The sequence below is a fragment of the Melanerpes formicivorus genome, unplaced genomic scaffold (assembly GCF_026170545.1).
Source record: "Melanerpes formicivorus ecotype bairdi unplaced genomic scaffold, bMelFor1.0.p_v2 SCAF_45, whole genome shotgun sequence".
NCBI classification, from domain to species: Eukaryota; Metazoa; Chordata; class Aves; order Piciformes; family Picidae; genus Melanerpes; species Melanerpes formicivorus.
The window spans coordinates 5,428,111-5,452,068 of NW_027142397.1; the positions used below are offsets into that span (position 1 = coordinate 5,428,111).

The window sequence follows — 23,958 nt, forward strand, 5'->3', positions numbered from 1 at the left end:
CAGGGATCAGCCAGTTCCAACTCCCCTGCCATGGGCAGGGATACCTCACACCACAGCAGGTTGCTCACAGCCACATCCAGCCTGGCCTTAAATACCTCCAGGGAGGAGGCCTCTACCACCTCTCTGGGCAACCTGTGCCAGTCTGTCACCATCCTCATGGGGAAGAACTTCTTCCTAACATCCAATCTCAATCTACCCACTTCCATTTTTGTTCCATTTCCCCCAGTCCTATCACTCCCTGACACCCTAAAAAGTCCCTCTCCAGCTTTCTTGTAGCCCCCTTCAGATACTGGAAGGCCACAATTAGGTCTCCTCAGAGCCTTCTCTTCTCCAGACTGAACAGCCCCAACTCTCTCAGTCTGTCCTCACAGCAGAGGAGCTCCAGCCCTCCGCTCATCCTCATGGCTCTTCCCTGGACACACTCCAGATCTTTCCTGTAATAGGGGAAATCATTTCCAGTGGGCAGGCCTGGGGGCTAGATCATCTTGCAAGGTGTTGGTTTGCTGCTCTTCATCCCCAGTGGATGTTTTTTTGTGCACTGCCAAGGGCTGGATCTCTCAGCACAAGAGCTCTGCGCTGTGAAGCAAGGTCGTACCTTGATGCGGTGCTCGTCTTTGTCAATCACTGTTGCCACTCTTATCAAGATAGGATTTCTTCTGTCCACAGCCTCCAACTTCATATTAACTTGGAATCCATGAGCAGGACGCTGTGAGAGAGGAGTGCAAACAGAATGCTGAGGAGCCTGAGTGTTCAGAGCTGCTCACCTGCTTAGAATGAAATGTGCTGAAGTTTTCATCTACCACTCAAATGTCTTTGCAGCTTCAGCACCTGATCTCACACAGCAGGCTGCTCCAGAGGTTACAACCAGAGGATCCTAGAGGATTAAGCTGTCTCTTTGTCAGTAGCCCAAAACTGCTCAAGAAGAATAGAATCATAGAGTGGTCCAGGCTGGAAGGAACCTCCAGAGGTCATCCAGTCTGACCTCCATGCAGTCAGCAGGGACACCCCCAACTAGACCAGGTTGCCCAGGGCCTCGTTGAGGCTCATCTTGAATATCTCCAGGTGAGGAAGGCTGAGCTTTCTCAGTGCTGAGGAGCACCCCACAGCCAGGGCAAGCAGCACTTCACCAACAACAGAATGGCTGGATACTGTCACAGGCTCCACAATACAGACCTCACAGCCTGACTGCAAGACTCTTGGTCACAGCAGAGAGGTGATCTGCCATCTGACAATGACAGTGGTCAGGGCACCACTGCCTTACACCTCAAACACAGCCCCATGTGATGTCTCCCTTCACTGCACTACACATGACACCCCTCCTGGCAGCAGGGTATTACAGAGCTACCTTCATTAAGCAGGTTACCAGCTACGTCTTATGACAGGTGTGGTGCTGGGACTCAAGAGCAGCTCCAGCCATCAGAGTTCCCCATCTGCTGCTGCTGATTTGCCCTCCCTCTCAAACCTCAGTGATCCAACAACTCTGTTAAAAGTCCAGAATGTCCTTTGGGCTGACGTGCTCTTCCCAGCACCTACAGATGAAAACCTCTAAGTTTCAGACAGTATTTACAACTATTCCATTCACCTATAAGTGACTGAATGCAAATCCCTCCTCTGACCTCCTCAGCTGGGGGTTATGGAGTGCTGGATGCTCATTCAAAATGTGTCCTTCCTCACTCCTGCACACAAAGGGCAGGATTGTAGCAAGAGATGATAAATGGTGTCTTTGAAGAAGATGAGTTAATGAAAAGATGATTAGAATCACTCATCCCTCACAATCTTCCTCACTCTTTCACTGCCAGTAGCTGGGGCTGGGAGAGGAGGTTGACTCCTGGGCTAAGGGGATTACAGACTCCAAACCACAGGTTTCTCCTTGGTCTTTTCACCTGGACACAGACACTCACCCACAGGACACACTGGAAGCCAGACAATCCCAATTCCTTTTAGTTTCCAGAGCATCTTATTGAACCAGCCAACCCTGTCTGACTTGCTTGAGGCAGGAGCCTGAACACCAGAGAGCAAAATCCTGCCCAGGAGATGAGCAGGGCTGTTTGTTACACCTTGCTGAAGTGCTGCTGCCTTTTTGGCAACAGCTTGTGACCGGTTTTGAAATGACAGCCCAAGACAATCAGCTGAAATAGTGATGTTGCCAACCCCACTGGCTCCCCCTGCCTTCCTGGGTGGTGGAGAAGGCAGAAAGGCAGCCACCAGATCTGCTGTTTGCACTGACAAGCAGCATCTCCAGACTGCACAAGTGAGCTCTTGAAAACTGTCAAAACCTAATTCAGTGAGAAATGTGTGTGCTGGCTCTCCAGCCATATTTTTCTGTACTGATTTCCTGTAATTGCTAGCTGGAATAATAATAATAATAAAAGAAAAAAAGAAATAAAAGAAGAAATCAATAGCTGTACCATGTATTTGCACTTCAGACCAAGCCAGCCAGAAAAATAACGAGGTTTGATCTTCAAAGACTTCTATTAACTGTTTCTATAGCAAATGCCTTTTTTTTCCCCTCCCCTCCCCCCCTTTTGAAACAGTCTGGGATGCTAATTTATATTCTGGAGTTTCCTGAGAGCAAGAATTGGCCCTTCTGCTATTCTCTCAAAGCCCAGATACCTGAAGGAGCAACTAAATAACTGCAGAGATGTAGGCGAAATGGGAAAAAGAGGCAGACAAGGCAGCTGCATTCCCCCTTGGGCAGACATTTCACTGTGGGGGAGTCCAAACCAGGGAGTTGTCAGCATGGAAAAAGCTCCTGGTCCTGAGCAAAAGCCCTGATGCCTCTGGGTGACTTCTCAACACATTTTATACTCTCAAAATCTGAGGGAAGAATGCTGCAGTAAGAGATCACTGGGGACTCTGGACTGGGAGTTTGAAGCTGGTCACACTTCCCTTGTTTTTTTTATTGGTAAGATGAAGAGTTTTACTAGTTCCAAAGATTTTGTTTCCAGAAGTTTGTCTCTACAAAATGACTTCTTTTGTTTCCCTATTGTGTGGAAGTCCAAATGTTACATTCTTTCACATTTGTGTTCTGAAGGTTCCCATTTTCCAGCACTGTTGGGATTTATGAGCATGGCTCAGATAAAGGCCAACTGTCCCCACCCCGGCCCCAAGTGGGGACAGCCATTGTGTCCTGGTGACAAGCTCCACTCATGATCCTGCATGCCAGCTCCATGCTGCACTGGGTGAGTGAAGATGCTGTCTGCCCAGCTCTGGAAAACCTTCACCCAAGAGGAGTTTAATTCTGCTGTAGGTGACTTTAGTTGGTGCCTTAAGAGTTCTCTAAACAGGCAATCCCAGCCTCTTCCTATTCCCTGACACTCATCCTGCAACAACTTCAAGTGGACACCTGCTGACATCTAGCAATTACCAAACCTGGCTGGCTGGAGTGTGACCTCCCTTATCTGAGGCCTCCCTGATTGCTTTTCCTCCTCAGTCCCAAAGAGCTAACCAACAAAATACACAGGAGGGCAGCAGGTATTAACCTGCAGTGCTAACTTCATTGAGAGGAATCAAGGCAAGTGGCAAAGTTTAGCATGGTGAGGCAGCACCGTGGAAAAAGCTGCTAAGAAGAAAATCCCCAACTTTCAAGACTGGAGTGCAGTTAATGAAGTTATTTTAAAGGCTTTTGTTCTGTTTCTGCTCACAGCAAGCTTCCTGATAAATGCACTGGACTCCAGTGTAAGAAAGAAAAACTCATGCTCCCAAGGTTGAGAGAACCACCTTCAAGATGACCTCACTCCACACAGAAGTTTGACAGAGGTGCTCTATCATCTGCCAGAACACTTATTGCTGTGGAGGGCACAGCTGCCTCCTCTCCAGAAGAGCTGAGATTGGTATCAGAACATGTAAGTCCTTGGTAGGAACTTCTCACTCCACCTTACCTCCAGCCTCACCAACCAGGGGAAGAAGGAGCTGCACAACCGCAAGGGGAAAGTACTACAGAGGAGTTTACAAAACCTCACAGAGAGGGGACAGCTGACAGAGGAGCTGCTCACTCCCCTCAAACACACACACAGAGCCCACCTCTGCCTCCCTGCCCCACCAAATGTCCTCTTCTGCAGTGTGATAGCCACTTCTGAGCCCCATGAATGATCAAAGAATGGTTTAGGTTGGAAGGGACCTCAAAGATCATCAACTCCAACCTCCCCACTACAGGCAGGGACACTTCTCAACTAGACTTGGCTGCTCAAGGCCTCATCCAGCACCCAGGAGGAGGCATCCACAACCTCCCTGGGCAAGCTACTCTAGAGTCTTGCCACCCTCATACTGAAGAACTTCTTCCTAAATCCAGTCTAACCTTCCTAAGATCCAGTCCAAATGTTTGGAAATCCTGTTCAGCCACCATCAGTCCTGCTCAGATGGCAACTGTGAGATCTCCTTTGCCCATGCAGTGAGACCTTGAGGAGCAGACCAGCTCCTTCTCTCCATGCCCACTCTGAGCATGGTGCTGCCCTTCACACAGCCCTCTGAAAGCTACAATTATCTGTGTGCACTAAAAGCTCTTGCCTTAAATCTGCTAATGGAGCAAGTGAAGCTGTTCAGTCACAAACCCTTCCCAGGACAGCTCCTCATGGCATTTAGGAAAAAAACTAATCTTGTAGTTTGCTGTGTGTTTTGTTCCAGCAGCAATGAGAGATGGTCTTAAAGTAAAAAACCCACCTTCACCCTCTTGACACAGGCAGGGAGAACCACCATCCATTAAAGCATCTCCCAAGAAAGGGCAGACAGGAACAACTCCCCCCACCCTCCTGATCTAGGACAATCAAAAGAGATTCACCAACCACTTTGAATGCTCTTGCTGGGGCTGCCTGGGAATTAGTTTCTTCCAAGTATTTCTCCCATGAGAAGGCACTGGAATGTATGTATCCTGGAAAAGCAGAGAATTAACATTTAAGTGAGAAAATCCCACGTTTATCGGTACCAACAAGAGAAGAGCAGCTGTGGAAGACGTGGCTGTGTTGGTGGTGCCACACTAAGATAGATGGCACTAGGAAGGGGCTGTTTGCTCACACACACCATGTAAAGCACTGCAAGTTTCCCCAGCTGCTACACAGGCCTTCAACCCTGACCTGAAAAACCTCAGGAGGTCCTTTCTGCACAGCATGGTGGGGTTTGAAGGGACCTCTGGAGATCATCCAGTCCACCCCCCCTGCTAAAGCAGGGCACCCACAGCAGCTTGCCCAGGATCGTAATAGCCTATGGGGTTTGGAATCTCTCCACAGAAAGAGACTCCACAGCCTCTCTGGGCAGCCTGCTCCAGGGCCCCAGCACCCTCACAACAAAGAATTTTCTCCTCCTGTTCAGATGGAACCTCCTGGGTTCCAATCAGTGCCCACTGTCCCTTGTCCTGTCACGGGGCACCACTGACAAAAGTCTGGCTTCCTCCTCTTCATTCCACCCTTCAGCTCTTGCTAAGCATCAGATGCCCTCTGGGGCTGCTCTTCTCCAGGCTCAACAGCCCCAGAGCCTCTCAGCCTTTCCCCCTCACAGTGAGGCTCCAAGTCCCTCAGCATCTTCAGAGGCTCTGCTGGACTCTCTCCCTGTCTGGGATCCCAGCTGGGGATCCCAGGATTGGACACAACATTCCAGATGTGATCTCACCAGGGCAGAGTAGAGGGGGAGAAGAACCTCCCTCAACCTGCTGACCACACTGTTCTTAATGCACCCCAGGAAACCCTTGGCCTTCTTGGCATGAGGACACATTGCTGGTTCATGGTGACCTTCTTGTCCACTAGAAGAAAATTGTTTCTCTATAGGAAGCTGCCAATCAAGAGCTAGTGAGAGGATTCTGAGATGTGCAGTGGCACACTAAATTAATTCCCTATTTATTAATTGTTCTACGTGTGAGTGGTTGGAGCTTTGTAGAAACTTCTCTTCTCCTGCTAACTCCTTACCCATGGCTGAGAAAACCCAGCAGCCTGAAGATAAAAGGCTCCATTGCTGCAACCATCCTCTCAGACACCTACATGGGTGTGCTACTCCAACAACAACAGGATGTCTCTCCCCGGCAGCTACATCTCAGAAGCTGCTCCGCTTCTATTTTTTTTCCCCCTTCCTGTCTCAGTATTTTTTAGCCTGAGTGTTGTTTCTTTTTGGCAGGAGGGGGGTGATGACTAAACACACAGGACAGGCTGCAAATTGCTGCACATAAATCTCTCAGCAGAGCAATCAGGAGCTGATGGCAGATTCTGCTGGGGGAACAGGTAATGATGGGCTGAGGAGGGGAGCTCACCCCACGGCCTTGCTGCACCGCCCAGGAGCAGGAACAGAACAGGTGTGGTGCTGCTGCTGCGTTAAGAGTTTACAACCTTTCTGCACCTGCAGCAAAGGCACAGAAACTAATTCCTCCAGTGCAGAAGGATCTTGCAGTGCCACCCACTCTCCTGAACTTGATACACAGTAATCACAGGAATTGTTGCTCCAGGGCTGTCAATCTAGCAAACAGCAGAGATCATTTCTCCATTTTTGTTATTTTTAAGGTGAACAAGAACTTCCAAGGCCAGAAAACAGCCCTGATTTTCCTGTGGGTTCTGGCTTTTCCATCTGCCAACATTTTCTTCATTCACTGAACTGCAGTGCAGCAGAAAGAGATGTGGCTTCAGTTACTCTTTCAAGTCCAGAAATTCTATCTTTCCATCTATAAAAATCATAGAATTGGAAGGGACCTCCAGAGGTCATCTAGTCCAGCCTCCCTGCAGAGGCACCCTGACACTCTCCTCATTCCTCCAGCTCCCCTTAAAAAGAAATGCTGCAAATACTTCCAAAGTCCTTTCCCTTCCAAAAGTCAAATTCAATCACAAATTGCCAACCCCACACTCCACTTTTTCAGGGAGCTATGAAGCAAAATAAAAACACAGTGGCAACAAGTAGGAACAAGAACACTGTTCAGTCGGTAGAGGAAAAGTACTGAATGGAACCTGTAACTCACAAATCTCTAATTATATGGCAGAAAAATCTTGCAGGTTTTCTGACTGAGGCAGGAAATAAGTCTCACTTTCAACATACCAGGTGGTGTTGTCAGTGGGGTTCCAGTTTCTTGGCAGTAGCCAACAGGACGGATATATGGGCTGCTGGCTTCACACCTGAATCAAAAGAGAGAAAGTTGGCACCAGTCAGTTTTCAAGCAAAAAGCAAAGCAGAGTCTCACATGCTGGCTGATCTGCCTTTGCTGGCTTAGCAGATGCTTTCAGTGGGTGTGCTCGTGGTGGGAAAGCCAAGCATCACCTTGTCAGAATTTATAATGCCAGGTTTTCGAGGCGTTCAAGCTGCCCCAAAGGAGAGGGAAATACAGAGAGAATGGCTGCTGCTTTAATCCAACAAAACGCCCCTCACACATGGACTGCACCAACCACAGAGCAGCCTGGACAGAGATCACCCATCTGAAAAGCAAAGAAACACACCCCAAAGCCTCATCCCTAACTGAAACATCGTTACTGTGGAAGGAGGAGAACCACTTTTAAGGTCTTGGCCAAGAACTGTGCCTTATCCTTCCAGTCTAGCCAAAACCCAGAGGTGCTTTGCCTTGATCCCAGTTTTATTGTGTGTTTAGATCTTCTGAGTCCCTGAAGGAGGTGACAGGCCAATCTCAGACAGCCCCTTTTATCACATCTGCTCTGAGGAAGGCACCAAAGTAGTCTTTGAGGTGTAGGAAAAAACCCTGTGTGTTTTCAGGCAGCCTGTACTTTGAAGCTTTGTTTCCTCGTGTTTCCCATTAACATTTGCAAAATCCAAACAAAACACAGCGTGGAAACAAAGCCTCCCAGGCTGAAATGGCAAAGGAACAAGATGTGAAAGTCCTGCAAATGGAAAACAGCAGTGTTCCAAACAAAGATCTGCATGATGGATTTATGGCAAAGAAAAGAAAAGACCAACTTGTCACCAAACAGGTGCCTACCCTGAAAAAACACAGAGCACTGCCTGAATCAGTGCTACCTTGATAAGCATGTGCCTTGTGGTGGCTTTCACAGCCAACTTCAAAGGAAAACTGCTCTATTCAAGGGGCAGGAAAACACAGACCAAAAAGGGAAAATGTTTCCTTGACTAATATTCCACCTGGCTATAGGTGGGATGAAGATTCTCAGATGCAGAACAACTACAGTGCAGGTCAGGACCTACAAGCCCAAATGCTGGCAAACGTTACTTCCCAAGGGCCTTAGCCAAACAGAAAAGTTTGTAACTGACTATCAGTACTGCCTGCTTCCAACTGTAAGCATGCAGGGGACAATTCAGCACCCACTACCAGCCCTGGAGAAGAGAATGTTCCCTGGTGTCATTAGTGGAGCTCGGTCTTCCTTTGGCTCTGCCAGAGCTGTCCTTTTTACAAGGGGTTGTTGTGATAGGACAAGGAGGAATGGATTGGAGGGCAGATTGAGACTGGAGATTATGAAGAAACTCTTGACAGTGAGGGTAGTGAGACACTGGAACAGGTTGCCCAGGGAGGCTGTGCATGCTCCCTCCCTGGAGGTGTTCAAGGCCAGGTTGAACACAGCCTTGAGCAAGCTGGGCTACTGGAAGATGTCCCTGCCCATGGCAGGGAGGTTGGAACTAGATGATATTTAAGATACACTCTGTGAATGGATAACAGGAACATTTCCTGCCCTGACCCAAGTCAGCCAGCTGCATTATATGCAACACTTCTTACCTTGGGTGCTTCATGGGCAGTTCAAGCTAACCCCACTGCTGTGCACTGCCAGCAGGGGAAGCTTCTGGGCAACTGGGGGCTTGTGAAAAGCCAAAGGAATTATTCAGATGCTTGAAAGCTGATTTAAGACCCAGCTTTAGCAACTGCATTAAAAAACCCAGAGAGTGGAAGAGGGAAATAAGCCACAGTCTGCTTGCAGACAGACATGAAAGTAGCATCTCTTTACCAGTAGTCGTAACTCTCATCCCAGTTATCGAAGTGGATCAGCAGGCGGTTGTCCACCATGTCCGCGATGGTGGCCACACACATCAGCGAGGGATTCTTCTTGTCCACTGCCTCTAGTTTCATCCCCAGACGAAACCCAGAGGGTGTAACAGGCTGAGGAACAGGATAGGGAAGGGAAATCAGCCACCTTCTAGATCAGGCCATTTAAATCACCCTTATAAAATCATTTGTTGCAGGTTGTAAGCCCGAAACCCCCAGACCCAAACACAGCGCAGGTACTAGCAAGAGGCCTACAGATGAAATACCTGTGTGCAGCTATGGGACCCCAACACAAGAGAGACATGGACCTGCTGGAATGGGTCCAGAGGAGGGCCACAAAGATGACCAGATGGCTGGAGCACCTCTCCTGTGAGGACAAGCTGAGAGAGCTGGGGCTGTTCAGCCTGGAGAAGAGAGGACTCCAGGGTGATCCTACAGCTACATTTTAGTATCTGAAAGGGACCTACAGGAAGGCTGGGAAGAGACTGTTCAGAAGGGCCTGTGGTGATAGGACAAGGGGCAACGTTTTGAAACTGGATGAGGTGAGATTTAAGTTGGACATCAGGAGGAAGTTCTCCACATGGAGAGTGGTACAATACTGGAACAGGCTGCCCAGGGATGCAGTTGAGGCCCCAATCCTGGAGACATTCAAGATCAGACTTGATGGGGCCCCTGGGCAGCCTGATCTAGCTGGAGGAGTCCCTGCTGATTGCAGGGGAGTTGGTCAAGATGGGCTTGGAGGGTCACTTCCAACCTGATGCAATCTGTGAAATGCCCATGTGTTCTGGCAGTCAATATGGCTGAACTTCTAATCTTTCTAAATATAATAATTCTAAAAAAAAATAAAAAAATCTTGTATTCTCTCATAATTCTAAACCATTTCTGAAAAATAGCTGAATAAGAGAATCACAGAACCTCCAGGTACATAAACACCACTGCAGATGCAAAGGTTAAGCTGCAGATGTGTGGCAGGGACGAGTACTGGCTGAGGGTTAAGTGTGAGCTCTGCACCTCCTGTCCTATTAGTGGCAAAATTTGAGAGTCTTCAGGGAAAACAGGCAACTCAGAAGCAGAGCAGAGCTGCACAGCTGAGCCCTGATCCTCCTGAAGTCCATGCTCTGTCCATCTGCAGCATCAAATGCAGCAGATGATGGACTCCGTGTCATCTGAGCGACACAAAACAGGAGGGAGTGCTGGGCAGGAACTGAGGCTAACAACCCAAAAGAAAGCAATGGTGGGTGAAGGATGAAAAATGCTCAAGATGCATTGCCTCATAATGAATCCCAGGGCACACATGAGTTTGCTGCTGGAAACCAGACATTATTTTGGAAATGATTAAATTAGAGGAAAGTGACACAAATATCTCGGCTGTAGGGACACAGCAAAACAGAGTGTTGCAATAGATTTAATAAATGGTGGAGTAAATCTTTTCCTCCCCTATTAAAGAGGAAGGGAAATAGAAATCTTTCTCTGCAAAGTCAGGGACTGGGGGAAGGAAGAAAAATTGTACATCTTAAAAATAATTCACAGCAGGAAACAGCTTGCATCTGATTGCACCCTGCTTGTACCTCTGGTACAAGCACATTAAAACCACCTAAATATTCTGGTCAAAACTCACTTAGCATCAGACCTATTGGATCCAGCTTGGATTCCATATCAACCACTTACAGCATTGAGGGTCTTAAAAAGGCTCTTTGGAGCTGCTTGAGCTTTGCAACTCTTCAAATAGGAAGTCCAATTAAATTCTCCCTCCTTAAAACCTGGAAAGAGATAAAAAGATTGTCTCACACAGCCCCAGCACATTCAGATTGGGGTTTCAGAATAGAAATCACCTAGAAGGAACAGGAAGCTTGCATGCCACCTGCCCTCCTGCCATCCTCAGGGGTTATGCATTTCAGCCAGCACATCTCTCTGGCTTGCAGTATAATGGCCAATCGCTAACCTCAGCCTTCAAACGTTTCTAGGAACTTGAATGTGGGAAAGCAGCAAGTTCTGAAATCCCCAAAGGCTCCTTGCTTTACACTCTCATAAAAGAAAGAGCTTCTTAAGAGTAACAATGTCAATCTTTGGGAATATCAAAGGGAAGCTGCTTCATCCTTTTGTGATTCACCACCTTCCTTACACCTCTTCCCTTCAGCCATCGAGTTCCACAGTGAAATCACACCACAAACGAAACATGCAGAGGCAGGAACAACCAATCCTTAGCAGAACTGATGCTTCCTGCACACCTTTTTTTGTTTTTCTCCCATACCTTTAGGAGGGAGCAGCTTATGACCTGTTTTTTCACACCAGCCTATGGGATGGATGTCTGAGGAATCAGCATTAACCCAGAAGTCGTAGCTGTCTGGGTAGCCGTCGAAGTGTAACCGCATTCTGTACCCTTGCACCTGCAAGCAGAGAAGCTCTGATTATCATAAAGGAGTTAAAGAAAAGCACTAATCAAATGTTCTTTCTGTATTTGGATGTATTTTGACCCTTGGACTCAACATGAGATGTCTTTTCCAACCACAACAATCCTATGATTCTATGTATGGTGAGACACTGGAATGGGCTGCTCAGGGAGGTCGTGGATTTCCCCTCCCTGGAGGTGTTGGATGAGGCCTTGAGCAATCTTGTCTGGTGGAAGGTGTCCCTGCCCATGGCAGGAGGGTTGGAGTAGATGACTTCTAAGGTCCCTTCTGACCTAAGGCATTCTGTGACCTCACAGGTCTCCTGTCCCACACTCACACTCCTGCATGGCAATATCTGGGGTACAAATGCAGTCTGAGAACATTTATGTCTACAGCAGATCAACACAGACTTTACAGAGCTGAAGGAGCATAAATGCATTTTGACTTGCTAGCATCTACTGAGCATGAATGCCTAATTCACTGTCCTTATTAATATTTACCCACCTTGTGCAATTAATTGGTTTACTATTGAGAGTTACAACTCCAAGAATCATAGACTGGGTTTGGTTGGAAGGGTCTTTAAAGACCACCCAGTTCCAACCCTCTTGCCATGGGCAGGCACACCTTCCACTGGACCAGGCTGCTCAAGTCCTCATCCAACCTGGCCTTGAACACCTCCAGGGAGGAGGCATCCACAACCTCCCTGGACCTGTTCCAGTGTCTCACCACTGCAATGTCTAGCAATAACCCGACAGCAGGATTCCAGGAATAGATCTTCAACCACATCACACTATTCATTAAAGTACTATTACTCTTATGTTTCCACTCTTGATTGAAACAAATCCTACATGTACATGGGACTTTTGGGGTCAAAGAGAGAAAAAGCAACTACCTCAGCCACTGTGAGAACACAGAATCGAGAGGCATGTTCAGGATCCAGCCCTTCCAATTTCATTCCAACTTTAAATCCATTTCGGCCTTGTGGGAATGATTGATACTGTGTGGAAGGGGAAGAAGGGAACATTTGTTTTTAATTCCTGAAGACAAAAATCTATTGCAGAGCAGTCATCAGATATACTTAAGGCTTCACATTTCCAACTGAGAGAAGAAAATTCAATCGCTAAATGATTGCGGCTTTAGCAGCCAGGCGCAGGTACAGAGATCAATAAGGACATGATCACCCTGTTTCAGATTTACTTGTTATTCTAATTAATCTCTCAAAAGCACTGAACCAGGAGCCTGCTGCAATTAGCTAGGAGCAAATTTCTAAGCAGATGCAGAAATGAGCTCTATTCTGACATAAAAGAAACCCCTTCACAGCCCCATGTAGGAGGGCGGGTAGAATTAAAAGAGCCAGGCTGCCCCAAAAGGTAGCTTCTCATCTTCAAATGGCAAAAGGGACAAGGCATGTTTGATCTGGAGCCCACTAAACACAGTTGTTCCAGGAAACAGTTGTGGTTTTCATTTATTTACAGTCATAACCCAAATTCAACATCTGAAGTATAGTAAAGGCTTAAAAGAAACCTGGAGTGGAATTGCAAATGGCTCACTGCTTCCCCTGCAGCTACCTGACTTGCCTCCATCCCACTCCACAGGGAGCTAACAACCCTTGGCTTTGAGGAGCTCACTGAGAGTTCAACTTTTAACGTGGGCTGGTGCACTGGGGTGCAGAAGCAGCTTCAACAAGGCTAAACTCAGCCTCTCCCACCTTCAGTGCATCAGTCCACGAATGAGCACAACTTCCAGCCACCCTCATAACAGCCACTTCTCACTGAGACACTTGAACACCCTCACAGAGAGAAGTGACTTGCAGTTTTCTAGAGGAGGGCTGGAAGAGGAGCTGTACAACCACAGACATATGAAAGACATCATGCTGTCCTTCTCCAACATTACTTGGAGCTTGCCTAAGAGCCCATTTATCCAGAGCTAGCCAAAGCAGACTCATTGTTTATTCCTGAGTGAGATTCAAGCAGCATTCTTCACACCCCACTCTGGGATGAGACTCGCAGGGCAGACGCTTGTCTCCAATAGCTCTTCATGGCTGGAAACAAACACGGAGGGGTTCGTACTTGCAACAAAACACTCATACAGGGAGCTGCTGGCTTGAGGATATCTCCAATCCCACCTCCAGGCTTGGCAATTCTGGGATGGTGCCTGTGACAAACAGATCAAGAGACTGGAAAAAGCTGCCAACCTCTCTGAACAGTTTTAGGGGAGCAGCTGGCATCCGTTCCGCCTCTAAGTAGGAAACCCAGTTCCATACCTTCTTCTTTCCAGGAACAGCTAAGCAATCAAAAACAAAGAGGAAAAAAGATTGGAATGTTTCTCTCAGATGCCTCCTGCTCTGCCCTCTCTCTTCTCTTTCTCCTCCCACGCACGCTGCCAAGGCTGCTTTGCTGTTGCACCCCAAAGGCGGCAGTGTTACCCAACTTTTGAGGGATGGTTTCAATTTCGGCACCAGGGAAACTCTGCCTCATTTCTCATTAAAAATAAATTGATTATATCACAGGGTCAAATGAATTGTGGCACCCGAACTGCTGGCAAGCTGCCCATGGAAAGTTGCCACTGTGAACTTTGGAGAAGATATAGTAACTTAAAATTGTGGGAATTAATTCCTTCTCCTGGTGTTTCACAGAGGAGGAAAGGGGTCAGACAGAAACTACAAGACAGCAGAAAGAGGCAGATAATTGCAGCTGAAATAAATCTAAAATAAAACACAGGAGAAACCAAGTGAATTCTGGTTCAGTTCACAATGTCTTGTTGTAATTTACATGCACATAGATTTATAACCTGCTACCAGCACAACGCAGCAGAGAGGCAGCTACCAGCATGGAGATGATGAACGCCACAACTTGAGTAGGTGCTGGGCTTCATTCTCATAGCCCCATGGTCACACACAGAGAAAATGATATTTTAAATGCACATTATACAAAAAATATCTTCCCCCCCCACCCCCCCATAGTTTACACATGCCAGCTCCTTTAGCAGAGACTACATTTAACCCCCAGTCTGTAATCAATCACATGTTGTCTACAACTTCTTTTCTAGTTAGTATTTGTATCTGTGGCTATGAAGCTCTCCAAATGAAAAGGAAAAAAATAAAAAAAGAAAAGAAAGAAGAAGATTCTTAGTGTCTTCAGTGAGCTTTGGACCAGGCTGCCACCTTCCAGACCCTCACCACTGTGCCCATCACACGGGCAAATCCAGGAGATTCCTGGCTAATCCACTGCAGCCTGGTTGTGGTGAGAGGGTTATGCGCCTCCTACAAGCTGTTGTGAATGGGAAATGAGCTCTACTGTCCTTTCCTCTTCTGCTTACTATTATTCATTTGATAGTAGCTAGTAAAATAAATAAATAAATAAATAAAGTAAAGTAAGTAAGTAAGTAAATCTATAAACATTAAAGAAAAGAGACTCTGAGCTTAGCTCACCTTGTTTTATTGGCTTACTGTTTCTGCGGCTTTTCATATTATTTGATTTATTCTTCTCCTAGACACAGATATGTTAAAAAAAAGTTTAGCAAGATTGGTTTTGGTGGGTTGGTTGTTTGTTTTTTTTTGTGTTTGTTTTTTTGTTTCTTTAACTCCCTCTTTGATCATCTCACAATGCAGGTAACAATAAGGATGTTAACACGGAACGAACAGGACTGTGAGCCAGCGTTATTCTCTTTTTGCATAAGCCTGTGTTCACATTAGTAGGGCACCTCACATGCATAACTTTCATCCTGCAGTAGCCCAAAGTGGTTTTACAAATTATTGCATATATCCTACTAAAGATCATTTAACTCTGGCAGCATGGCCCCAGATCTCCATTACAATACACAGGATTTGCTTTCTGCAATGCAGGATTTCCTCCTCTTAGCAGCAGCCTCACTGCAATGCTCCATCTTCCTTCTCCCTTCAGAGGGTCTCATGTCCCTCTATGCCAGGGAATGGATACAGAAAATAACTTGCAGAATCATTTTGGTTGGAAGAAACCTTTAAGATCACCAAGTCCAACCATTAAGAAACCCTGAAGGAAGCAGAAGCTTTGAGTAACTACTGTCATAGAGGAAGAGCCCACAAAATGGGGTGTCCCTGTGCCACACTCCAGCCAGATTGCCATATTTCCTCAATGTGGTTTGCAAACTCATATTTCACTCACTCAGGATTGGCATTTCACACAGCCTGCCATAAAAAAGGGTAAAATCTGCAATGCAAAGCTGTCTGCCAAACACACCCCAGCAGAGGCAGGGGGGCAGTTTCAAATGAGGAGGAGGAGGAGGAGAAGGGGGAAGAGGCAGAATGCAAGTTCTTCTGAAATCATATGGACATTAAAACACCTTGTCCACACCACAGGGAGAAGGTGAGCAACAAAATGATTTGAAGTGTTTGTGAGATCAGAAGTTTCAGCTTGCACTGCCAACCAACACCCACCCCAGTGTCTCTGCTCTACAGAGGCACCTGCAATACCTGACTCCATAAACCAGCTGAGGCCTGGCCACAGAGTGCAGCCTCCCACAGAAAAGGGCCCCTAAAAGGAGCAAGGTGCTTAATGCAAGTTGAGGAAAGCTCAGGACAGGTATTTCTGTTCACCCACCATCAGCACAGGACCCAGCAGAGCAGTGAGTGCACATTCAGGTACTCCATCAAGAGCAATCAAACTCTGTGGCCTGATGCTGATCTTCAGCAGCACCAACCAGCGCTTGGCTGTGGTCAGATAAAGTCTTTTGGAGGATGGATTTTAATGGCTGTGAAATACACCTGGTGCACAGGGCTGTAACTACACCTCTAAAGCTACAGTCTGAAGCATTGGCTTCACAGGAGTTATTCACCCTCATGACTCCTCAGACCTCAGCAGAGATATTGCTATTACTGGTACAACAGGGATCAGACCCAGACCCATCTCACACACACAAAACAACCTCCTTCAGCTCTCTTTGCATTGCACAGTGAAATCTGAGACACAGAATGGTCTCTGCTCCTCACACATCTCTGAAGAAAATACATCCAGCCTCATTTACCTCATCCTCATCTGCATTTTCCTCATCCTCAGACTCCAGAGGCAGCTTTCTCTTCTTTCTCAGACGTTTGGCAGGTCTGTCAGCCTCAATCACCTGACAGCCACTGCTGGGATTAACATTTCTATTATTTCCCTTGCTCCTGCAATCATCTGCTGAGTCTCTGGTATCACTAAACATCCAAAATTGAAAACAAAATCAAATTAAAAGTGCAGCAACACTCCTCTGGCATTCCAGCATCTCTGTACCTCTTCAGAGAAATAAGGGTGCTTGGGCTGAGAACCTAGAGAAGTGAATCATGTCTGCAGGACATGCCAGATGTGTATCTTCTAAAAGCACTTCAAAGTACCAGCACAGCTCTTGTTACCAGAGCAGCTGGGGAGGGATTTTAGTTTTGCCTTTTTACAACTCTAGAGGAAGCTAAGACATCATTCTGATCTGTAGAACAGGGAACTGAGGCATTGCCACAGGGTGGGAAGGGGAATGAGGACAGACATCTTGAAATGAGCTTTCCTGTGTCAAGCATGGGAGCCTCACGAGTGACAGGAAGGTCACTCCAGTTCAAGAGGAACAGGGATCTACTGTAGAGGGTGCAAGAGAGGCTACAGAGATGCTGAGGGGCCAGGAGCATCTCTATGAGGAGGAGAAGCTGAGAGCCCTGGGGCTGTTGAGCCTGGAGAAGAGCAGCCTAAAAAGGGATCTTATCAATGCTCAGGAAGCACTAAAGGGTGGGGGAGGTAAGAGAATGGGGTCAGACCCTTGTCAGTGGTGCCCAGGGGCAGGACAAGGGGCATAAACTGGAACCCAGGAGGTTCTATGTGACCAGGAGGAGAAACTTCTTTGGTGTGAGGGTGCTGGAGCCTTGGAACAGGCTGCCTAGAGAGGTTGTGGAGTCTCCTTGTCTGGAGAGATTCCAAGCCCACCTGGCCACTGTGCTCCTGGGCAAGCTGCTGTGGGTGCCCTGCTTTAGCAAGGGGGTTGAACTGGATGTTCTAACCCCACCATGCTGGGATTCTGTGTCACCAGCAGAGCTGTGCAGGTGGTTCTGCCTTAGCCACACCAGGTTAACACACGCTCTGAGGATTTCATTCTACTCACAGCAACACTTCCCTTTAACACAATGCTCTCTTCAAACATTTTTAAAGACAGAACAGGAAGATTTGGGTTTTCTTACCTGTCCCTGTGCTGCTGGGAACCCGTCTGAGTACTGAACTTCCCATTCTGAAAGCAATCCATTTGCTCATAGATTTGGTAACTGCAGCAGGGCTCTTCTTGTATGGGCACTGCAGAAGCAAAGGAAAAGACAACTCTGACATTAAACTGTTAAAACACCTTTCATGCAATTAGTTCTGTCAAAGTCCTTTACAAACTTCCATGAAGTGACTCTCAGGATCCCACTGTAAGGGAAGTAATCATTCCCTGTGTGCTAGCACCTCATTAAAGAAACACACCCCCCTTTTATCTCTGATATTTTAATTTTGGAGAAGCCATGCCCCCTGCCAGAGTGATAAAGGAGGAGATGATCTCAAGGCTAAAATCAGGACACAGCTGAAAAATCTTTTCTATTTCTTGATTCCCAGTAACCCTCTGACTTGAAAGAGAAATGTCAAAAGACTCCATCTGTTTAGATCCTTTTAATACAGTTGGTCGTGCTTAAAACTTCTGCCTTTATAGGTACTTTGCACATAGGAAAATCCTCCCTAAACCCAGCATATTATTGATGAGAGAAGAGAAATAATCATTTCTGTACCTAGCAAGGGATATATTCCCATTTTTCATCTCAAAGCAAGCATGAAAATGTGAGGAGTAACACCAATTCATCAGCTATGTTTACTTTCCTCTGTGATCTGACTTCATCCTAATGCAAATTAATGTATGCTTAATATTTTAATACAACACAATTGTGCTGGCTTCATCCCCAGGCATTTACACCATCCTGATGCACACTTTGCTCAAGTAACCTGGCATGCAAAAGGTGCTAAGTGTAAGTCCTTCTGTTCTGCCCTTAGTGGCACTGCCTGCATGCACTGGTTTGACCAATTCTGTTTTGAATGCGTCATTAAACACTTCACAAGGTAAGCACACACCACACCATGCAGAACGCTGAGCTGTGAGTCATTTTGCTTCTTGTTTAAAGCCCATTTCCATCCTCTCCTTCCCAGCACTTTACTCACTCTGCTGAGACACTGACATTTTTCATTCATCTCTGATTGCTCCCTGTAGCCTGCTATGGATGTCAGATGGTGCTGGCTGGAATTGGGCAGACAGGCTGCCTACGTGTTTGGTGCACACACGCCTGCTTCTGCCACAACTTCAGCCTCACCCTGTGCCACCAGGGACCAATGATTCCAGGCAGGGAAAAAGACAAAATAGGGAAAACTTGAAAGAAACACAAGTGCTGGAACAGCTCTGCTCAGAAGTCACAGCAATCTATCAGAGAAACACTTTGGTTGGGAAAGCCCTTTCAGATCATCCAGTTCAGCCCATCTCTAACTCTACCAAGGCTGGGGCCAAACCATGCCCCTCAGAACCACATCTCTGCCTTTGACAAACACCTCCAGAGATGGGGATTCAAACACCAACCTGGGCAGCCTGTTCCAGTCTTTAAGAACCTTTTCAGTGAAGTAGTTTCTTCTAATGTCCAAGCTAAACCTCCTCTGGTGCAACCTGAGGCCATTTCATCTCAAGCTATCACTTGTTACCAGGGAGGAGAGACTGGCCACTGCCTTGCTCCAACCTCCCTTCAGGGAATTGTAGAGAGGCAGAAGGTCTCTTAAGAGTATGGAATACACATGGACTAAAAGGGTGTGAGAAATTCTCAGTGTTGAGGTGACCATCTAGGAACTGGCTCTTTGCCTGATGGGACTGACACCTCCTCAGCTCCTGCAGTCAAGAATGATCCACAGTTAGCAGGACCATAAGTGCATGCCTGCAAGTGTAAGTGAATCTGCAGAGCTTAGAGTGAAATTGGAGATGAGAAAAGTCAGTAGGGAAGACAGGTACAAAGTCTTCCTACCCAGAATCAGAAACAGTCCCATCAAAACCCTGGGGAAAGCCAACTGGCAGATGCTCATGAAGCAGGCAACATGATGAGAGCTCCCTCTTCAGAGAAAAAAATTCCCTCCATGGGGATGCAGAAGCTCAGTGATGTAGCTCTGCCATGCCAAGGGACCTTAGCCAAAGGGCTAATGCCCTTTGATTTATTGCACCAGGATGCGCTGGTGATGTTAAAGAACAAGATATGAGCAGGCTCCAGCTGTCCTGGGGTGCCTGTGCGTCCCAAACTCATTCTCAAGTCTCCTGCCACCACCTTAGGCAAAGATTTTTCTCAGCACAAGACATCAGGGAAATCTATCCCTAGATGCTGGAGCACCTCCCTTATGGGGACAACTGGAAGAGCTGCAAGAGCTGGGGCTCCTCAGCCTGGAAGAGACTCCAGAGAGACCTTAGAGCAGCCTTCCAGTGAAGTGTGATAGTATGTGGCTATGGCATAGGGAGCCCCTGATTCATAGATTCATCATTGCATAGAATGGTTTAGCCTGAAAGGCATCTTGAAGATCATCCAGTTCCAATGCCCCTGGCATTGGCAAGGACACCTTTCACTAAACCAGGTTACTCAAGGCCTCACCCAACCTGGCCTTGAGCACCTCCAGGGAGGGAGCAACCATGACCTCCCTGGGCAACCTGTTCCAGTGTCTCACCACCCTCTCTGTAAAGAATTTCTTAATCTCCAATCCAAATCTCCTGTCCTCAAGCTTTAATCCATGCCCCCTCATCCTGTCACTACAAGCATTATAAAAAGCCCCTTCCCAGCTATCTTGTTGCCCCCTTTTGATACTAGAAGGCTGCTCTAAGGTCTCCCTGAAGCTTTCTGTTCTCCAGACTGAACACAGATTCATAGGTTGGAAGGGACCTTAAAGATAATCTAGCTCTCCAGCTCATTTCTGTAATCCCACTTTCCTTCCACAGCAGCAAGCACAACGTGTGCAGCAGGTAGTGTTATGACTAGGCAGTGATTACATTAACTCTAAACATTCCTAAAAGATCCAAAAGAAGACAGTGACTCACTCCACACAGCGCTCTGGGGAGCACCAGGGACCTGAAACACTCATCATGACATAGACCTGTTTCTAGAAGCTGTTTCAGACACTGTCTGCTCCCTTCCACAGCGAAAGGCTCACCTTCCCAGGCAGAGGAAGTGGTGGCAGCAGCAGGAGCAAAGCTCTTGGATTGGGCATTTATTGAGAAGGTTGAAAGAACTCTTATGGCTTCAGCTTCTTCTTCAGTAATGACTTCTAGCAGCCCAAACTCATTTAAATAGAACTGCAGGGAAGAGAAGAAAGCAAGCGAGTAAGCAGTAGGAAAAGTGCTGGGAAGGGGGACAGGAAGGAATAGGATTCCCTGAGGAGCAACTAGGTGTGGAACAAGAGGAAATGGCTGAATAAATATTAAAAACCATTAAAAATAAGTAACAATAAAAGCAAGGAACACCCAGCACAACTCTTAAAAATGCCACCAGCGGGCCCCCAAACGATTCATCTTGTTGTCAGGGGAGGAAAGCAAGGCTAACGCTATCCGCTCTGGATGTGCTGCCCTTACAAAGCTCAGAGGAGTGCATCAGAACCACCACCCTCAGCAGAGTACCCCAGAGCTCTGCCCTGACGGGTCAAATTCATCACAGTTGTATTTACTGCAGCTGTGCCACTCAGCAACTGCCCAAAAACCTCAGTGCAAGCTGGAATCACCCAGCTGATGACAGAAAGGTCACGTTCCTGTGAAGAATTCGTCCAACACATCCTCCAGCTGGTGCTGGCTGGTCTGGAACGCCCTCAGCCCGCACTGCATCAACACAGAGAGCATCTGCTGCCGCAAGAGGCCAAGCGATTCTCAACCCTTCTTCAATGCCACTTGAGAGTCTGGTGGGAAATGAACTTCACAGAGGAGCTGAGAAATGTGAGGACAGGCAGAAGAAGAGCAGACACTGAGGAATATCTGGGTTTGATAAGCTCCTCCTTGCACAGCGGCACTTAGTAGTGAAAGACACAAGGGGGACTTTACTCAAAGACATGAAAGAGTCTCAGGTCCAAACCAACCTGAACAGCACAGGAATACACCTAGCAGAAGCCACAGGCAGCAGAGGTGGGTGAGATGTACCAGTACAGCCAGGAGGCACCACGTCTGAGCTCCCAGTCCCAGCTGCCCCAAGTTTTGACCCTTAAGAAACTCTCTGTGCACTGCTGGGGTAGGTGACCCTTCCATGCTCTGCCCCAGTGCAGGACCTTCCTACCCTGCCTGCACACACATCACATTCCTGCTGCAGGCCATCAGCACATTCAGGTGCAGAAGAGAAAACCCCTGGAGACACATGGCCAAGGCCTCACACCATGGGTAGCTACGGAAAAGGTCTGTTCTGGGGCAGACCACAAGAGACTCTCATCCTTCAAGCTTAAAGAATTTGTTAGGCTATGGAGGAACACTTCACTGGGTCCAGATAGCATCATTCAAGTGTGCCATAGAGTGTCCATGTGCATTCTTTGTTAGTCCCAATCTGCAAAAGCACACACACCAAAAAGAAGAAGAATTGGATTAATCTAAAGATTACTGACTCCTTGATCTCCTTCACCATTTGCAATGCAGAGCTACTGAACTCCAGAATGAAAGAGACCAGTCAAAGCTTTTACTCATGGCACTTGATTAGTTTGAGATCTTTCCTCAGCCATTCACTCAAACTCCCTTTGCTTCAATTCTGAAGGAGGTTGCCCCACCGCATTGAGAAGTCTTCTACTCCTGCATGCTTCCTGGGCTCAGGCTCCTGCCTCCAGCACCAAATCAAAGCCTTATCCCAAATGTTATTCCTCCTCTTCCCTTTTCATCTGAAAGCTGTATTTCAAAGATGCTGGACTTGCTTCTACAAAGCTCACTTCTTCCTCTGCAGCTCTGAAGCAGCAGAGCATCATTTCTGCTTCAGCACAAAGAGAAACAAGCCATGGCTGAAAAATGATAGTTCCAAGTGGACTGAGTTTCCTGCAGGAGACCATTCAGTTCAGAGGAGAAACCTATCACTGTCCTCAAACACCAGCAGAGCAGCAGCACAACAATGCATCTCCCAGGGGCTCCTTGCCATGGCTGAGAAGAACAGCTCAGCACCAGGAGCAGAAGGTCAGTGGAAGGAGCTTCTCCAGAGCTCCACGTGCCATTAAGCAGCAGAGCGAGCGGGAAGCAGAGCTGCCAGCTGGAGGAGGGGAAGGGTGCCAATGTCACTTTGCATCAGCGCATTAGTCTCTGGGGCAGCGACACTCCTGCATACCAATGACCACTTCGGATGCAGCCCAAACCAGCAGAGACAGCCGGCAGATACTCCCTCCTCTGCCAGTCTGGTGGTGTACCTGCAGCCACACCAACTGCTGAAGAGCACCCAGACCCCAGGGAACACAAGCTCACATTACAAGACCAAGGAGCCCCTCTATCAGCAGCCTGCCGTCTGATGCTGAGCACAGGAAGCAACCTCCAGTTTCATCCTGAAACTCTTCAAGGCCACATCCCTCATCCCCAAAGTCTGGCAATGTAGAACTGTGTTACTATCACAGAATCAGAACTGCACCTTCCTTTACAAGGACTTCAACACAGTACATTTGCCAAGATGAAAGCCACACAGATCCTCCAGAAATTATCTGCCCTTCCTGAGAACTGTTTTAAAGGATTTCAGGCTAAGTAACTCATCATGCATGCAAGAACTGGAATACAGCAGGAAGAGATGGGGGAAAGAGAAGGACCAACCAGCAAAAACACCACACAAAAATAAACAAACAAACCAACCAACCCCCAAATAACTCCTAGGCATTTCTGCAGGGATGGAAAAAAACCCAACAAACAACACAGTGTTTGGCATCTTAAGAATGAAGCAACTTCCTCTGCAGTCAGTTATGTTCCAACTAAATACTGGTACCAGACTCACTCACCCTGGTATTTAGCACTCTTATATGTGATCATCTAATATAAAACAATTCCCTGTTATTATTTAGTGTCTTACAGTCTAATAAATAATGTGGTGCTGCAGTGATTCTCCACTATTACCAGGAATCAATAACAGTGAAGCCATTTCTGCTAAGAAAGATTACTGCTGCTTCACAGAATGCCAGCATGGTGTGGGTTGGAAGGGACTTCTGGAGATCATCCAGTCCAACCCCCCCTGCTCCAGCAGGGCACCCACAGCAGCTTGCCCAGGATCACAGTGGCCAGGGGGGTTTGGAATCTCTCCAGACAAGGAAATTCCACCACCTCTCTGGGCAGCCTGTTCCAGGGCTCCAGCACCCTCACACCAAAGATTTTTCTCCTCCTGGTCACATAGAAGCTCCTGAGTTCCAGTTTGTGCCTATTGCCCCCTGTCTTGTCACTGGGCACCACTGACAAGAGTCTGACCCCATTCTCTTGCCCCCCCCACCCTTTAGCTCTTGCTGAGCATTGAGAGGTTCCCCCTGGGGCTGCTCTTCTCCAGGCTAAACAGCCCCAGGGCTCTCAGCCTTTCCTCCACACAGAGATGCTCCAGGGTCCTCAGCATCTTTGTAGCCTTGGCTGGACTCTATCCAGCAATTCCCTGAAGAACTTTAAGAGAAAATCTTTGTCTCTGTGCTGTTAAGCCCTTCTAAGAAGCAGAAGTGTAATGAC

The 23,958-nt window shown here is 47.4% G+C and overlaps 1 protein-coding gene across 5 annotated transcripts in view; it reads right to left on the reverse strand.

The window, feature by feature from the left end:
* The window catches only part of LOC137451695 (lethal(3)malignant brain tumor-like protein 3), a 61,372-nt gene that overhangs the window by 22,595 nt on the left and 14,819 nt on the right, over positions 1 to 23,958 (reverse strand). For 2 of the 5 annotated variants that reach the window (XM_068159400.1, XM_068159396.1), the window contains 11 exons: positions 17,468 to 17,576; positions 16,297 to 16,465; positions 14,726 to 14,783; positions 13,490 to 13,578; positions 12,188 to 12,292; positions 11,157 to 11,292; positions 10,574 to 10,665; positions 8,868 to 9,019; positions 7,006 to 7,082; positions 4,782 to 4,867; positions 596 to 706 (listed from right to left, as the gene is read on the reverse strand). In XM_068159400.1, the coding sequence (XP_068015501.1) occupies positions 596 to 706; positions 4,782 to 4,867; positions 7,006 to 7,082; positions 8,868 to 9,019; positions 10,574 to 10,665; positions 11,157 to 11,292; positions 12,188 to 12,292; positions 13,490 to 13,578; positions 14,726 to 14,783; positions 16,297 to 16,465; positions 17,468 to 17,529 (1,137 nt within the window). In that variant the 5' untranslated portion in view covers positions 17,530 to 17,576. Of the gene's footprint in view, positions 1 to 595; positions 707 to 4,781; positions 4,868 to 7,005; positions 7,083 to 8,867; positions 9,020 to 10,573; positions 10,666 to 11,156; positions 11,293 to 12,187; positions 12,293 to 13,364; positions 13,468 to 13,489; positions 13,579 to 14,725; positions 14,784 to 16,296; positions 16,466 to 17,467; positions 17,577 to 20,474; positions 20,560 to 23,958 lie in introns of those variants that run through there. The other 3 variants (XM_068159397.1, XM_068159398.1, XM_068159401.1) reach the window with 3 other exon arrangements.